The 18178-nt window shown below is 31.7% G+C and overlaps 1 protein-coding gene and 2 long non-coding RNA genes across 8 annotated transcripts in view; 1 reads left to right on the top strand and 2 right to left on the bottom strand.

Annotated features, from left to right (window-relative positions):
* Nucleotides 1-16615, bottom strand: part of LOC107071112 (uncharacterized) — a 46801-nt gene extending 30186 nt beyond the window's left edge. For 2 of the 4 annotated variants that reach the window (XR_016178626.1, XR_016178627.1), the window contains exons 1-2: nucleotides 16472-16614; nucleotides 15947-16296 (exon numbers count right to left, since the gene is read on the bottom strand). This is a non-coding gene — a long non-coding RNA (uncharacterized LOC107071112). Of the gene's footprint in view, nucleotides 1-15946; nucleotides 16297-16471 lie in introns of all 4 variants that reach the window. The other 2 variants (XR_016178625.1, XR_001476369.2) reach the window with 2 other exon arrangements.
* On the bottom strand, nucleotides 19-13683 carry dap (cyclin-dependent kinase inhibitor dacapo). Its single transcript, XM_015329849.2, has 2 exons — nucleotides 12879-13683; nucleotides 19-4966 (listed from the first exon to the last, which is right to left on the bottom strand). Exons 1-2 carry the CDS (start codon nucleotides 13681-13683, stop codon nucleotides 4866-4868), a joined length of 906 nt encoding a protein of 301 aa, XP_015185335.1. The 3' UTR covers nucleotides 19-4865.
* Nucleotides 14295-18178, top strand: part of LOC149030540 (uncharacterized) — a 54299-nt gene continuing 50415 nt past the window's right edge. Inside the window, exons 1-3 of one of the 3 annotated variants that reach the window (XR_016178622.1) lie at nucleotides 16991-17133; nucleotides 17209-17311; nucleotides 17818-18003. This is a non-coding gene — a long non-coding RNA (uncharacterized LOC149030540). Of the gene's footprint in view, nucleotides 14436-14667; nucleotides 15787-16841; nucleotides 17134-17208; nucleotides 17312-17817; nucleotides 18004-18178 lie in introns of those variants that run through there. The other 2 variants (XR_016178624.1, XR_016178623.1) reach the window with 2 other exon arrangements.

Here is an 18178-nt window from a genome sequence, read left to right as displayed (position 1 = left end):
ATGAAAAAGAATAAGACCTACTTTGTTTAATTGTATTTTTTTGTTTTTGTTTCTTTTTTTTTTCTTTTATAGATAATTCTTTTTCTTAATAAACAATAGCCACTGTAGTTTTTACTTACTTATGTGTTAGTTTTCATTTTTTGTTTAGACTCTCTTACACAATTACGGTTTATATAATAATAATAATAATAATAATAATAATAATAATAATAATAATAATATAATAATAATATTAATAATTATTATACATGTATATATATTTATATATATATATATCTATATATTTTATATATTTTATATAGTATATAAATATATATAATGTGTCAGATTTAAACATAATTCATTCTTAAAGATATACCACGAATACCGGTGTAGAAAATAGAGGCTCTTGGATCACTGGGAGTAGTAGTTTTGTTTTCTTTTTCACACATTCTCGTTTGTTATCTTTCATTTTCATCCCTTATGATTAATACACATGCACATTTAATGCTCGCATATGGTCATATTTATGCACACTCTTGAATTAACACACATACAACACGTATGAAAGAAGATTCTGCGAAAGAAAAAAAAAAACACATTAAACTAAGATCGAGTATAATTAATCTAATTAAACGATTAAGAAGAAGTACATACTAAGTTATGTTTACTGAGATCACACTAATACATCACAGGGTTACATAGACATAAGACTTTCCACATGCTGCTTTTCATTTGTTTTATAAATATATATATATATATATTTTTTTTTTTTTTTAATTTTAATTTGACCATTTCATTTTTTCTTCTACAATGGCAGACTTCTAATTAATCAGAGATTCGAAAACATATTTTTATTTGTTTAAATACATAGCCAATTAATTCTTGTACGCGTGTGTTAATACGTGCACGTGAGAGGTGAAACACACAATTAAAACATAAGAATAAAATAATATAAAAAAACAACAGAGGTCTGCCATTCGTCAAATGCATCGATATGGGGGTGGTAAGTGGGACAAAGAAAATATATATAATCCTTTCCAAATTACAACACTCATCGTGTGGCGTAGAGATTACGTACAATAATTTACGTAAAAATAATATAATAATGTAATATTAATAATAATAATAATTATAATAGTAATAATAATAATAATAAAGATTATTTTACAAATACATATATTAAATCATGGTCATTTTAGATGAGAATTGGTCCTAGCTACAAATTTGATTAGAATGCAATTATAAAAATTGCAACAACTAAAAAAAAAAAAAGAGAAGGGAACGAACATAACGAGTTATAAAATTTAAAAAAAAAATATATAAAAAAAGCATATAATAAGAAAAATAAATTTTCTTCTTCTTAAGGACGTAGAGAAAAATAATGTCCATCTTTGGGACATGAAAAAAATGAAAGAAGAAAGAATAAAAAAAAGAATAAAAAAAAGAAAATAAAAAAGAAAAAAAAAGTAAAGGACACGAAATAATTTTGATTTGACCTCTTTGCCATGGCACTCTCGCGGAAGAAACTTATATTTCTTTATGGATGATAGTTTTTAAAGTGTGTATGTACGTTTTTTTTTTCAAGAAATACACGCACGTACACACATATACACACACACGTACATGAACTCTCATAGTAAAATAACGCAATATGCTTTTTTCTGATATAATGATCTCAATTTGTCGGAAACTATACCTTTGTAACCGCAATTCGTATTAACTGTTTCTTTTTTTTCTTTTTATCAGTTATAATCTCTCTAACAAGTTTTTAAAGGGCTGTTGTTGTAAGTAAGGGGATGAAGGAGATGGGGAATTAAGTTTACACATTAGTGAAAAATCAGTAGGAAAGTCGGAAAGAAAAAAAGATCAATGGACTTTTTTTATATATATATGTATATATATATAAATATACAAATTTCTTTAAAAAAATTTTGTGAAATGAAACAACAATTTGTGATAATTATTAATTATTATTATTTTTTTTTTTTTTCTAAACGAATGAAACAAAAAGTCCATTTGATCTTTTTTTTTTCACTCTTTTCTTTTTTTTTCTTTTTCCTGTTAGCTCACAGTTAGGCTTCGAAGGTACGAAAGAAAGAAGAACGCGGGGTGTGATTTGGCATCGGCTGTACTTTCATTATTTTTTTTTTTTTTTTTTTTTAAATTGTCGTACAGGAGATCAATGCTTAGAGAAAATATATTTATAAAAAAAAAAAAAGAAAAAAAAATATTTAAAAGAGTAACAAAGTACGGCTAAGCCTAATTACACTACTACACTACACAGTTTAGCAATCATCATTGAGGCTTTGGCTGTGTCCTTTGAACGTCACAATTACCACCCCCCCCCACCCCATAAAAAAACAAAACAAACAAAATGTATATTCTTCTCGTTCGCATTAATTTCGAGTATAATTTCAAATCAATCAAAATTAACGCGACAAGATTTTCTTCCTTTTTGTTAAATTTATTTTTTTCTCCTTTATCGTCTTTGTTTTAAACTTGGTTATACACACGGGTAAAGTTCCACGAACCATCGAGGAGGTTAAGAAAGGTCATCGAACGTTCGTGGAATGTAGGACGACCAAGAAAGACTTAGAAAAATTCTCAGACCAGCCTAAATTGCCTCTTTCCTTTCTAATACATACACCACACGCAGCACGCTTACAAACACATCATGCTCACACATATTTTATATTTATATTTATATATGTGTATATATATATATATATATATCTATATATACATATATATATAGAAAAATATACTACCGACATAGGTATATGCTTATATTTTAATAAAATAAAAATGCTATGTATGTATTTTTATCTTTCAACTTAAAAATGTCTATTTCATTATTTATCTTATTCCAATAATAAATTCTAAGAGACACACACACACATACACACGTACACACACTTATGCAAAATTTTGAAATCATACATTCACGAACACAACAACACATACAAGTCAAACAAAATCATTTGCACTCATTCATAGATTTTTCTCTTTTTTTTTTTTTCCATTTACACTTCTACATTACATACACACAAATTCTTCTTAATTTTAATTACAGCGTGTTTTTTTGTGTGTGTGTTTATGTCTATCCAAGAAAAGAAAACAAAAATATATGCATTTAATATATTACAATAATTGATTTAAATGTAAAAAAGATTTATCCTTTGTTTTTCTAATCATACACAAATTTTTCCTTCACCCCATAATCCATTCCTTTCAATTTTATTGTTACCATCATTATCATCATCATCATCATCATTATGATCTTAAGTATGAATATTATTCATTATCTCTCATTTGTTATTACTTACATCGGTGTGATCAACATCCTCGTCATATTTCACATATATATATAAATATATATATATATATAATATTATTATATATTACTATATTTATAATATACTTAATATATAATATATATATTTATATAAATATGACCGAATCGTAGTTATTAATTTATTTAAATTCTTTGACTACAAAAATCACATATATATATATGTATACATTCTCGATGATTTATCCATGTACTAAATGAGAATCGTATATATATATATGCATTTTGTGTAAAGAACGATAAATAAATGATCAAAACGATTGACGAAAAAAAAAAGGTTTAAAAACTTATGCAAGAAAAAGCCCATGTGAATGATACAAAAATATCAACGACTTCGATGATGAAATATACATACAATTTTTTGAATTATTTTCATTTCTTTTTGTTTTTTTTCTCTCTCTCTCTCTTTTATTTTCATCAAAAGTCGTCGTCGTTTTTCTCTATCTATATATATATACGTAATATTTATATTATTATTATTATTGTTGTTGTTGTTGTTGTTGTGTTGTTGCTGCTACTGCTGATATACTCGTTGATATTATTTTCTAGCTGTCTTATTTTCCTAACTTAACACATTTCGCCATCTTATTTATTCATTCTTATAAAATATCAGAATCGTGTGAATACCTCCTCTCACGAACGCACAAAAAAAAAGAAATTTATTATTTATTATAATAAGAGGGTAGAAAAAGGTTATTTTTAAAAAAACAAAAAAACAAAAAAAAAAGAGAAAAAATAATAATTATATATTAAGAGAAGAAAAAGCATCTCTCTCACTCACTCACTCACTCACTCACTCTCTCTCTCTCTCTCTCTCTCTCTCTCTCTCTCTATATATATATATTTTTATATATATAAAAAAAAAAAACAAAAAAAAAACAAAAAAAAAAGAAAATATAAATCGTAATTCTAATTATTTTTTTTTTGCCGTTCATTTGTATATTATTGGTTTTCTTTTATTTTAATTTATATCTCTCTGTCCTGTGTGTGTGTTTTTATATTTATTTAATTTCTCTCTTGTTTTTAGCTGGACACGTGGGATTCGTGGCGCTACGATAAAATCTAGGTGAATGGCACAGCCTAAGGACCTCGCCTAATTTCTCTTCTTCACGCTTGTTTTCTTTTCTTTTTTATTTCAATTTTGATTTTGATTATTTCCATGTATCCTTTCCCTTCATTTTCGTCATTACTTTTTAATCTTATCTTCGCTGTTGTTGTTGTCTCGTCCTCATCCTCCTCCTCTTCTTCATATTATTTTCGATCAATCTTCTCTTACTTTTTTTTCCTAATTTGATTCTGCTTTTTATCCTTTTTTTTTGTTTGGTTTTGTTCTTTTTTTTTATTACTTTTTTCTTTTTTTTTTTAGAAAAATAACAAAATGTATTCCCAAAAATAATTACAGGGATGAATTTTGTGCGTGTGTGTTTCTAATTGATTTGATATATGATTTGAAACGTAGACAACACGCTATATTGGATCATCGAAGAAGAAAAACTAGAAACGAGGCTGAAGGAGAATGCCGAAGGCCTCTTTAGCTGCGTATTTGTCCTGCATTACGTGCAACCTTTTCCGGTGGTTCTATTACACTCTTCGTACCACCGTTTAGACGACGTTTACGACTCTTCATGTAGTCTGTAATCAAACAAATGAAAAACAAAATAATATAGTAGATAAATTCAGTAATATTTACATATCATTTGTAAACAATTGTTTTTTCTTAAATTTTTAAAAAGTAGGATGGTCAAATGGGTTCTTTTAAATGATCTTATAGAAATCAATTACTTTAGTTACAATAGATTTAGATTAACACACTATGGCGTCCGGTGATACCACTTTGGTGCCATTTAAAAACTATTTATTGTACGCCGGTGGTACCACTTTGGTGCCATTTAAAAACTATTTATTGTACGCCGGTGGTACCACTTTGGTGTCATTAAAAAAAAAAAACCCCAAAAAGTAACATTTGAATTATATTTCGTGTTTAGGGGAGCATAATAATTATAAAATTGTGCTAATTTAACCAAGAATTAAATAAGACAAATTATTGAATAACATATTTTAATTAAAGCAATAAATATTGCCGCCATTTTGTAAATTTTATAAAAAAAAATTCAAAATTTTCTAGCTATTGTGCCGACGTCAAACAAAAGAAACATATCTAAGATCTGCGGATGACATTATGACTACAGTTCTACAATCTAAGAATAAAAAAGAAAGAAAAGAAAAATATTACACATAAATTAATCTAAGTTTAAAAGAAGCAAAATAAAAAAAAAGTAATTAATATTTTTTTTTCAAATATCCCTTTCGTTTCTTCTTCTTCTTCTTTTTGAGTTTGAATTATTCGAGTCGGTCGAGGTAATTAATTATACAATTAATTAGAAACGAAATATGATCTTTTAAAAAAAAGTGTTGAGAAATCACTGATGGCATATAAAAAAGGCAAAATAAAACAAATAAAGTGAATATATTATCCCGTGTATGAGTTATAGGAATGATGTACCATATGGACTATGACGATAAGGTTGTAACTCGGTTATGATCCGTTGTCATTGTCGTCTGACGCACAAGTTTTATCTTCAAAGAATTACAACATTTTTTATTGCTCTCTCTCTCTCTCTCTCTCTCTCTCTTTCTTTCTCTCTTTATTTATCTTTATTCTGCTTCTCTTTTTTAATTGCAAAAAACGCAGCCACCAAACTTGACCTCCTTGTGCACGATATCGACCTATGACTTTAGTCTCTTATATTAAATGCACGCTATTACTAATCTTCATGATTAAATAAGAAACAGAAAGAAAAAAAAAAAAAAAAAAAAAAAAAAAAAACAGCAAACAAATAGAAAAGAGAAACTCGTCGATGATAAAAACGAAAAGCAAACAAATTTTTTCATGTAAAATTTGTATTTAAAATGAATTATAATTCATGCAAATTTCCATAGAAATGAATTTTATTTATTTTATTTATTTAATTAACGAAATAATCGGTCTATCGGAAAATTTTCAAAGAATTTTCTGGTAGATCTAATATAATGAAATAATTAGTTGAAAATCAAAAATTCCCTGCAAATGATTCATGCAACATACGCAGAATTGGTTCATTGCAAAACAGAAAGAAACTCTACTCTAATAAAACTTATTTCTACCACCTTTTCTCCCTTTTTTCCCTTCATCTAGGGATACAAAATTCATTCTCTTATTCTAAACAACATTTGGCAAAATTTCCGCATGAAAAATCGATTCATCCTGTTTCTATGTGTGCTATGGATGAAGAACAAGAGACCCCATAAATACGTGAGCGTATATATGTGCATGTGTGTGTGTGTGTGTGTGTGAAAGGTATCGTGCATTTTACGTTTAGTTTAGTTCCTGACACGTGACAAGAATTATGGTTCCAGTAGGAACGTCAATGGCAGTCGTCGTTCCCATTTTACTATCCTTTGACGTTCCCACAGGGTTGCACAGGGTGTTGTTCACACCCTTCTCGAAATCCCCTTCTGTTTCTGAGACACGCGTGCCGTTCGTATGTCGATATTTCTCTTCTCAATCGAACACACAAGAAGAACATTTTATTTTATTTCACAAAACGATTGATTATTGTTATCTAACACGCGTCCGATTTATTTTTTTCTTCTGTTTTGTTTTATGATAGATAGAACATTTTTTTATCATTTATTTTATCATTATATATATATATATATATATTTGTATTGCATATAATTTCAATATGGTGTCGTAATTATTTAACCCTTCGAGTGTTGAATACTTTTAACTAAAATGTTTTGTAGGAACGGAATAATGTATTATTAAGAAAATTTTAATAATAAATTATTGGATATAATTATAATTTAAATATATAATATAATAAAAAAATTATATAATTAAATTAATATATATTATATATTTATTATAACAATTATATATAAAATATATTTATAATAATAATATTATAAAATTAAAATAATGTAATAATTAAAGTTTTTATTTCTCTCTGAATATAATTTAATTTAATTAATATTAAAATTACATTATTTTACATTAATATTATCACGTATATACGTCCATAGCACGCTAAGGGTTAAATTGATTTTATTTAAATTTAAATGTGTTCCTCTATTTGTAATAATTTTTCTACAGTTATAATTTAACGACGTATCGTTATGAAAAAAAAAAAAGAAAAATATGTAATGCAAGTAAAAAACTCGCTTGAACATTATGATGACTAAAAATTGATAAAAGGAAGCAACGGTGCGTTATCAGAAAATTACCGCAATAATTTTACCGCAATTGAACGAACATAATTTCCAGGAAAAGAAGATGAAAAATAAAAGGAAAAAAGAAAAAAAAATAGAAAAAAATAGAAAGAAACGAGTAACTTAAAAGATGATCACTACATCTCGAAGATAAATCGATACTAGAAAGAGGCTATCGAACCTACTTCTATTACTAGTTTTCATTTCCTCTTTCTTTCTTCTCTTCCTCCTCCTCCTCCTCACCTCCTCCCAACATTATTGCAACGATATTTTCCTACCTCTTCCACGTTCATTATATAGATTATATACATATGTGTGTATGTGTCTGTGTGTGGTACGTTCACCGGACGTCAAGTAAACAGGATACATGCACGAATTACGTTATTGTAAAGTCCTCGATCCTTTCTACCAAGACAACATTCATTTATTGCAACAACAAAAAAGTCAACAAAATAAATCAAATAAAAATAAAATCATAGAAGCAGTGTTTGATAACAAACACGTTTAAATATAATTTAACTAATCAACAGTTTATATATATATATATAATTTAATAATATAAAATATTTATATATATATTATATATTATATTTATATACGATGAAAATCGTTCAAACTAACATTGAAGTTTCTAATCTCAAATCGATTATCGTTTCAGGGGTGTGCATCTAATCGTATGATAAAAATAATAATAATAATAATAATCGTCATCTCATATGCACCCGGTGAATCTGATTCAAGTTCGAAATCGCAACGTTTCGAGTGAACATATGCGGGTCGTTTATATATACACGTATGTATATGTAGTATATATATAAAAAAAAAAAGAAAAAGAAGAGGAAGAAGAAGTGAGGAAGAGTGGGGTGGAGAGGGGAAACCGAGTGCATCGTTGACGATCTTGATTTAAAATGCCGAGTACGATGACGAGTCTTATGGGGATCGTGGCATGTTCACCCCCTAGCTCTGCGTCACGATTGTAAGCACAGCTGATACCCCCATATAGACTACAAACACACTCTCTCTCACACACACACACACATACACATACATACACAGTTATGCATTCGAAAGAGAAAGGTAATGCAATGGACGGCTGCACACGCCCATCGTTTCGAGAACAAAAGGTGTAGAAAAGACAGAGTACGTTCGATAGACAAGGAGGGGAGAAGTGGAGAGAGGTTATGGTAACCCTACGGGGGTGGTAGCTCTAACAAACCCCATATGGGTTGCTTCTCTCACAGCTGACCGCTTGGGCTCATTAATAAAGTACGTTACGAAAATCGTTCGGGACCCCACTGCTGTGTATGGGGATGTATTTTTATATTTGTATGGGGGTGTACACGTGTGTAAAAGATAAAAAGCAAAGTACGTTACTAACCTATGCTCGTTCTACCGTGAATGGGATTCGTTACAACGCGATCTAATCGACTAATATCTTTATTGTGTTGTCATTGTAATTATTCACTGAATTGATTGGTTTTATTTAGTATTAAGTTTTATATTAGGTCTAGCGGAAAATTCTGTCCATTTTGAAAATAAAATAAAATAATATATTATTCGTAATTTGAACAATGAATTAATTGAATTACTTTTGAACTATTGTCAACATGGTGGCAATTTGTTTATTCCATTTGAAGAAATGGGGCCTTACGTAGCCCTATTAATGAAAAATTGAACTAATGTTATATAGAATGATGCACGTTTTGTACGAAATAGCTACCCTCTGCAACCCCCTGCATTTCGTTGACGCTCAGACAAAAATGGCACCGGCATCCCGTGGTGCAACACAAAAATATAAACACAGAGGAGAGAGTGAATTTTCGTTGTCATCGCGTGCATCGAAACAACGAAAACGACGACAACGACAACGACGACGAGGAGTCATATCCAGAAATAGTCACGTCGCGTGGGTGGCTTGCACGAACGAACAATAAATAGAGAAAAAGACAAAAATGGAAGAAAATTAGACCACGAGTTACAACTCGAAAAGGAACAAAATGGTGGTCGTCTTCTCAAAAAAAAATAAAAAATAAATAAAAAATAAAAAATAAAAAACAAAATAAATAAGACGAAACTACGAGCTCTATTATTCCTAATTAAAATTGCAAATAATATTGAAATGGAAAAGAGAAATTTAGATCGAATGAGTAATTCTCAACAATAATTAACGCGTCACCAGACTTCCCGGCAATATTTGTCAACCTTGAAACCACGTGCGTTTAGTTTGCACGTGCGATTAAATACCCCTTAACAACACTCTTATTTTTCATCTCTTTTTGTTTCTTTTTTTATATTTTTTTCTTCTTTTTATTTTGTAGAAATCTATCCTTCAATGAGCTAGATAACCGGTTGCAACTTGTTATCGATGTTATCAACACGAGGACGTGTAAATGACCATCTCGAACAAAGAAGGAACGTGGAAGATGATAAAAGCGGGAAATTCAAAAAAAAAAAGAAAAAAATAACTAAAAGAAAGATTTTTCTATTCGCAAAAAAGATAAGAAATATAATCTTGATTTTCCACTATATCAAAGTCGTATTACAACGAGAAGATTTCAAATGCTTAGATTAGATAGATCGTCGGATAAACAGATATAGATCTAGATTAGATTACAATTTAATTCCTCTAATAACAAAAAAAGTTTCAATTGTTTCGCGAATATAACAAATAGAAGAAGACAAAGAAATAAAAGAATCAACGAAGTATAAAACAATGACCGACTGTTAAACGTGAAAAACAAAACCAGGTATTCCTCCTGTTTTTTTTTTTTTTACAATTATAACAATTAACACGCGCGTACGATTTTTATATGCGTTATTTTTGTAATTGTTTAATTCACTTTGTAATAAACGTAAAGACGGTGTACGATCACTGTATGTACTCTCTCTCTCTCTTTCTCTCTCTGTTTCCTTCTCTTTTGCTCTCGAACGATGATGCTCCCTGCGCTTATCCATGAAAAAAAAAAAAAATAAAATAAAAAAAAATAATTAAAAAAAAGAAATATTGAACCGATATCTATTTTTAACTTTATCACATTCGGCCAACGATACACCGCGATGCAGATATATAGGAGGCACGGTCATAATCGTTAACTAAACTTTTCCGTCGGTGAAGCTAACGTTTATTTCTTTCTGTTTTCTTTTCTTTTTATTTTCATTTAATCCCTTTCTCCTTGTCCTAAATTATAATTGAAAAAAGCAACAATAAAATTGTTACGAATATCCTCCTTAATGCAGTATGTGTAAATCTATATCTGTTTATTTTTGAAAAAGTTAATCGTCAAAGTTTGTATTGGGTTGGCAAAAAAGTCATTTCAACTTTATGTTTGTTTCATAATTCTTTTTGGTTTCTATAGAAACAAATTCCTCGTGTTATTTTAAATAAACGTAAAAATAAATAACTGAGTTTTATTTCTCACTAGGAAATCGAAATTACTTTTATGCCAACCCAATATGTAAATGCATAAAACAAAAAAACAAATTAAAACAAAAAAAAAATAATTTATAACCTACATGTAATATGTCGCAATAAACATGCGTGTACAAAAAAAGAATATGACAAAAAGAAAAAAACGATTATTGCAATTTCTTCTTATTACCGACTCTGACTTGCGTAATTACGTAAATTGAGATGACCTTGCCGATCACTGGATTAGATTGACCTAGGCTGCAACGTTTTATTGTTATCTCTCTCTCTCTCTTTCTCTCTTTTTCTTTCTCTCTAGACCAAAATTATCGAATAAAATATTTATTTTATAACGAGAAAAAAAAACACAAATGATTGAAGACCTTTGAAATAAAATGGCGTGACATCGAATAACAATTATCTCGCTAAACAAATGATTGGTTAAAAAAGTGAATATGGCTGACCACCGAAAAAATGGCGCGTGATTTGTTAATCGTCTCAACTCCCATCAATTTTAAACGAAATTTTGCGATTATAACAAAAATATACAAAATATATATATATAGAGAGAGAAAGAGAAAAGAGAAAAGAAAAGAAAATGTCATTTTGAAATGAATAAAAAGGTGAATAAACGATTGAGAAATACCGTAAATATATGCGTGAAATATGCAACGATATAAACAAAACTAATGTCGCCTTTGAACCTTGCTTTTAATCGTCAAAGATACACGCGTCATTTTAACAGAGATTAGAGGCGTGAAAATTGCAAGTTAAGTTCGTAAAAATGTTCATTTTTACACACATTATATTCGCATCTTTTACATTCTTGTATTTTTCTTTGTTTCTTTCAGTTTTCTAACACTAATCGAAGCATTTCATACTCTCTACCTTTCATTCTATCGATAGATGAATGAATTAATAGATATAAATAGATAGATAGATAAAAGAAAGATAGAAACGTTTTATTCTACGCTCATATAAGCCTTTAAAACAAACGTTTTCCAGCACTGATCGAGGTTACGCAATCGGCATTTATATAATCAAGAAAGATCTCTAAACGAAACACGCACACACACGATTATTATTGCGCTACTATCCGAGTTAAAGACATTTTTCTCTCTATCTCTTTCTTCGGAAGAAAAAAAATAACCGCTTATTTCTTACCACAGAGCTAAACGTTTTTTTAGCCATTCGAAAGCCCTTGACCACTCGAAGCAATTGGGAAAAGCAACAAAAGCTTTCATTTATAGGTTATCTCTACAACACTTTTTTTTATGCAAACAAAAGAAACTCAATTTTTTAATCGTATTATAATCTAATCTAATTTTAAGATGAATACTCGATGATCCTTTACGACAACTAAACATTTTCCAAAACTTCAATTAGAAAAATTCGAATTATAGATCGAATTCGATTAATCGAAATTCATCGATGATTATTATTACGAATAAATATTTATTATGATCATCGATTCGATACAAGTCAAATGCAAGGAAAATCTAATCGATTGCAATTTTGTTTTCTCGTTTATATATCTATCTTTTTTTTTCTCATTTGATTTTATAGCTCGATAGTAGTCACGTGTTATTTTTTTTTCTAACAGAATCTCCACGTGGGTATATGAAACGGAGTAGTAGACAAAAACAAACGACTTTTTTTATTCATTACGAACTCGTTTTGTTTACATCCGACGAATATCTCGTCAATTGTACGATATCAATTAGATAAATCGACAATATATTTTTTACTTTTTTTTGATATGCACGTGCCAAAATATAAATAACGTAAGCAAAGGGTTATATGTCAAAATGGCGCGCAATATTTTCAGTTAAAAAGATCTGTTACATATATGACAAATAAATATGATTAACTTAGGAAAAAACTTACGCGTGATGGTCGTGATTTTTCTCGTGCTCATCGGCAAGACAGGCGTAGAAGGTTCAATGGTGGAATATTTCTTTTTCCTGGAACTCTCATAAGTGGTATGATCATCGGAGGAGGTTTCATTCGGCGTACTTTCGCCAATTTCTGGTACTCTTGATCTTTCTCGTTGAGGTGGTGTCCTTTCGGACTTGGTATTTTCATCGAAAATTTCTTCTGTAGTTTCATCTTCTTGTGCTCGTTGATTAATCGTAGTTTTCTTCGATTTTCCATTGGTAATAATAGGTGCTGTTGCTATCGTCGTAGTCGAAGCTGCAACGACAACGACCGCGGTAGCAGTGGTGGCTGCTGGTGTTGTTGCTGTTGCCACCGCTGCTTTCACATTGGTCATTCCATTCAACGTTCGTTGGGGAGGCGTAGAAAGAAGAGTTGTAGTTTGCTGCTGTTGTACAACAACATTATTATCTTCGCATTTTCTTGGCGTCGAAGGCGCGTGTTTCCTCAAATAGGGCATACTGCGAAGCGCATAAGGCTCCGGTATGATATCCTTCGACGTAACAATCTCCCAATCATATCTTGAATTAGATTTGGGCATTTCCAAGTGAAAGTCGAATCCCCATCTCTCGGTATCCAACAAAGATTGGGCACGTAACTCGCGTTCGGCCAAGGCACGAGCAGCGGCATGGTCAACAGGACCAAACAGATCCCTTCTAACGCGCGCGAGAGCTGCTGTGCTCGGCACCGTTCGCCCTCCCCCTAAGTTCCGACTCATTTCCGTCATCATCGCCGGATTCAACACTCTTGCGCTCATATTTTTCGTTGTTACACCTTCTAGAGCGCGCAAACGTCGCTCTCTCTCTCCTCTACTTCTTTTCCTTATTTTTCTTTTCTCCAATATACTACAATGCTTTGTTTTCTTCGAACGTTCACACTTAAACGAACAAAAAAAAATCACTGTCCCTCCGCCGCCCGCCGAAGCGACGACGTTCGAACAATCCGCGTCGTAGTATCGACGTAATGAAAATTACTTTTGCCCAGCATAAAAGCCCTCGTTTTTCTTATTCCTTCACTGGTTATTGTCCAACTATTTCTTTCCCACTCGCACCACCGCCCAACAACAGAGATGATTATCCTTCTCGGAATCGTCGTGTCTCGAAGCGTTGAAATACTCGCGCCGAACAACAACCCGGCAACACCGCGCGATCCACCGAATTTCGAATAATGGCCGCACGTTCCTCCTTACTACCACTTCTGCGCTGCTGTTCTTTAACTAACTCTTTCTTTCTATCTTTCTCTCTCTCTCTTTTGAGATCAGAGATCAGCGAGAAGTTAACTGAGAACACACGATCTTATGTACGCAGTAATACTACTCCGATACCTTTCACTTCGAACGATTATATTCCAATCGGATTATTCTTCACGATCCTGTTTTTCCCAGCACATGAGTTTCTTGAAACGAAAATGTTTCAAGAGTCTAAGAGAGAAGTAAAGGGGGAGGCAGTACGCGGCGGGACACGGCGCAACGTTCGAACGCTGCTCGCGCAATCCGACAACACTGCAAGCGTAAGAGACGAAAGGCTGAAAACAAACTTCCAACGTTCACGAGCGAGGACGAAGCCTTCAGCTTTTCTCTTCTTCTTCTTCTTTATTATATTCTTTCCTTCTTTTATTTCCTTTTGCGAAAATATTGATATTACTATGACGATATTACTTTCTCTCTCTCATTCCCCCTATTATTTCTATTATTCTTTCTCTCTCTCACACTTTACTCGTAACATTTTTCTTCTCACGTTAGGATTCTCCCCGTCACAAGGCCCGCAAAAAGTTTGATCCGGCAACGTTGCACGCACTTGCGCGCGCGAGACGACGACGACGACGACGACACGATGACGACGGTGGGAGGAGAATGAGGAGAAGATAGAAGCAAAAGGAGGGGGAGGAGGAGGAGGAGGAGAATGACGACGAAGACTGGAACGCGTTGAAACGCGCGTGCGAATTTCGAACCTGCTCGTCGCGCGCTTTTTGTATTATTCGTATCTCGGTATGATGACACACGCGACGATGAGAAAACACTTGCGAGATATTCAAACAAAAGAATAATAATTATCCTTAATCCTTTTTCGAATATGAGTTTTTCCTTTGTAGATATATGTATGTGTGTGTTTATGTATATATAAATTGCACACGGCCCGTAGGCTTCGTCGAAAAACTCTTTGATGCTTTTATTAATATGCCAATAAACTCCCGTCAAAGTTTGATCGATGATCACGATTAACCGTTATGTTTAATCTCTCGATGAAAATTGTAACAAACGATAACGACAATGATGACGACGACGACAGGATAATAATTATAAAAACACCAAAAGGTTTGCTTTTATACAATATTCTCTCTTTATCTGAAACGAGAGAAAACAGTTGTTAGCGGAATACAACAGAACGATTGTTGCAATTCGTTGTGTCTAATGCTCTTGTCACAAAAAAATATATAACGGAGATGCGCGAGAACGCGTTAAACGCGTGTGAAGCGCCTTCTAGCGACTAACTGTGGTTCCTTTTGCTGCAACTGTGCGAGGTCTTCGCGAGACGACCTCGGCCATTTCCGCCGCTGTTTCGGCCATTCCCGTCACCGTAGCGACCACCACTATCAATACCCCTACTCTACCCTACTCCTTTTCTTTCTCTGCTATGTATTACTCCGCGCAGATTCTTTCTCACTCTCACGTGAGGAACAACGAAAGGAGGGACGCAAAATAACCGTCGTTTGAAAGTCTCGCGCCCTGTTCTCCATTCGACGAGACGAGCGCAGCGACGAGCGATCTTTGAAGCAAACTCGATAAGTACACATATACATTCGTCTCTCTGTATACGTGTCTCTCTGTACAGTTATCGAACCTTTCCCCTCTCCTACTCATGTGAGTTTACCAACCATATACATATATACACCTTTACTTTTCGCAACGAATACAATCGAATGCTCGAACGTAGTTTCTCTCTCTTCTTTCAAAGGATTGATCTCATCTATTCTCTCTCTTTCTCTCTCTCCCTCTTTCTTTTTCTTATCTATATACTTACTGAGATATACCGTATTCTCTCGTCACTTCTTCTCTTTTCCTCCCTTTCCTTCTTCTTCTTCTTCTTCTTTTTGTACGCAAGCAAGCACGAAATGACTTACGTATTTGGAAGATCTTCGACTGCGGGGGGTATATAAAAGAGTGAGCACAAGAAAGATAGAACAAACTAGTCCTTTCTTTTTATCTCTTTTCTCTGGCCTCTTTTACTCTCCTTATGAAGACGCTCGCGTGCTTGTTTCTACACGTTTTCAGATTTGAAACTTGCAATGATTTCTTTGACTTTACTCGACTCTTTATGCATTTCTAAAGAAATAATGAAAGATCCTAGTTGATGATTTTATCTTGATCCACCTATTCAAGATGAAAATTAATTAGAAATTATTAAAAATTTCACTTTTTAATTAGGTTAGTTTTCAAACAGGAAAAGCTAATACAAGTAAGAGCCTCATTCATTAAGAGATGATAGAATGCATCCGTCCTATTATTCTATTAAATATTATGACCTCATATATATATATATTCTTACCTATATATACGTGTATCTATCTTTTATATAGTTTTAATTCGATATCACTTTTTCTCTATGTAAAAGTACTGCACAAAACTTCGAAGGACATTAATTAAATACGTTTTAAAATACATCTTACTCTTTGACCTGATTAGCCAATTACAACGCGGAAATAAATCTATGATTTGATTGGTCAATAAATTATATCGATTTACTGATATAAAACAATAGATTAATTTTTTATGCAAAATAAGGTAATTTATTCTTTTTGTTATTCTATTCGATTATATTTAATAATATTATTTAATAATCGTAATAATATGACATATTAATTATTTCAATTTATTTTTAATAATTTTAATTCTTACCGTTACACAAATAGATCGCATATAATTGGCTAATCATTAAACTACCCGGAATTTGACCAATCACGGCCGTCTTTTTGCATTTAACGGTTAGTGAACAGTTCTCATATATTCTCATGCTGTTTTAATGCATGTCCTTGAACAGAAAAAACAAAAATAAAAAAAATAATAAAAATAACAATAATAAAGGAAAAAAAAAAAAGAAAAAAAAGAAAAAAAGGAAAAGAAAGAAAGAAAGAAATCCCACGCAGCATCCAGGAAGCAGAGCGAGGGTGGCACCGGATGCATCTCAATGAAGAGGAAACGAGCGAATGAGTACGCGCGTAAAACAATCCTTCTCAGCTTTTGCGTACCTCTTTTTCAATACCCTAATTTGCTTTTTACATACAGAGTTTTGCATGGCGTACACTTGTATGCTATGGAAAGGTGAAATTCCATCAAGTGTACCTGTCGACGCGTCAAGTGTACTTTTATCAACAAATTTATAATAGACGTAAGTAGATTCACCAAAGAGATTAAGAAATGAATTTTTTTCTTTTAATATTGTTTCAATATATTATACTGTATTTATGCAAAGAGAAAAAAAAAGAATTATGTGTAGATTGGATTTGTAAGTGTATTAGTTTTAACGTGATAGATAATGAATTGAAAGTTTTCTGCACGATTAATTTTGATTGAGTGATATTTAGAAAATCTAATTGCATAAGCACGTTAATTACAGACGATTAGGATCGATCGATCGATCGATCATTTAATCAGAAATTTAATCGAAAATTTAATCGATTGGATAGGCAGTACTCTTTGAAACAATTGTAACGTTGTTGTTGATGCAGCAGCAGCAGGTGCTTTGCTTCCTGCTGCGTGTTCAAAACGATGGTCGAAAACGTGCTGTGTTTTTGTTTGATTATCGTCAAGTAGTATGTGTTCGCGCACATACATGATTTTGTGTATGTACTACTTGTATACTTATATACGTCTACTTGAGATTAAGGTTTCCAGGAACAAGAAGAACTCTTCGCGAGATAACGAAAACCAACCCGGAAGAACGTTGCTTGATAATTGCAATGACTGCTTGCTTGCATTTCATTGCTTGCATTTCACTGCTTACTTTTCAAAAGACTTCACCTGCATTTTGACTTTAAGAAGAATAGAACGTTTCTTTTTTCTCCGTGTATGTGTACGTAGGTGAGTAAATGCGTGTTATCAAATTTATGATAAGATTTGACAATTTTAATTGCATAAAAGAAGAAAAAGAAAAAGAAATAAGGAAAAGGTGTTGCTCGATAACGTTTAAATATATTTCCAAAGATTCGTATGTTTGCATTTAGATTATTTATCGTAATTCTCTGATTAAATCGAT

Source organism: Polistes dominula, unplaced genomic scaffold (genome assembly GCF_049000335.1).
Source record: "Polistes dominula isolate Pdom_NZ unplaced genomic scaffold, Pdom_raw_medaka contig_11, whole genome shotgun sequence".
Classification (NCBI taxonomy): domain Eukaryota; kingdom Metazoa; phylum Arthropoda; class Insecta; order Hymenoptera; family Vespidae; genus Polistes; species Polistes dominula.
The sequence above is the reverse complement of the archived record's forward strand: the minus strand, read 5'-3'. Positions and strand labels throughout refer to the sequence as shown.

Coding starts and splice junctions, on each gene's coding strand:
- dap (XM_015329849.2), bottom strand. CDS start 13,683: ATGAGCGCAAGAGTGTTGAATCCGGCGATGATGACGGAAATGAGTCGG. Junction 4,967..12,878: donor AAAAATCACGACCATCACGC/GTAAGTTTTTTC, acceptor GTTTGATTACAG/ACTACATGAAGAGTCGTAAA.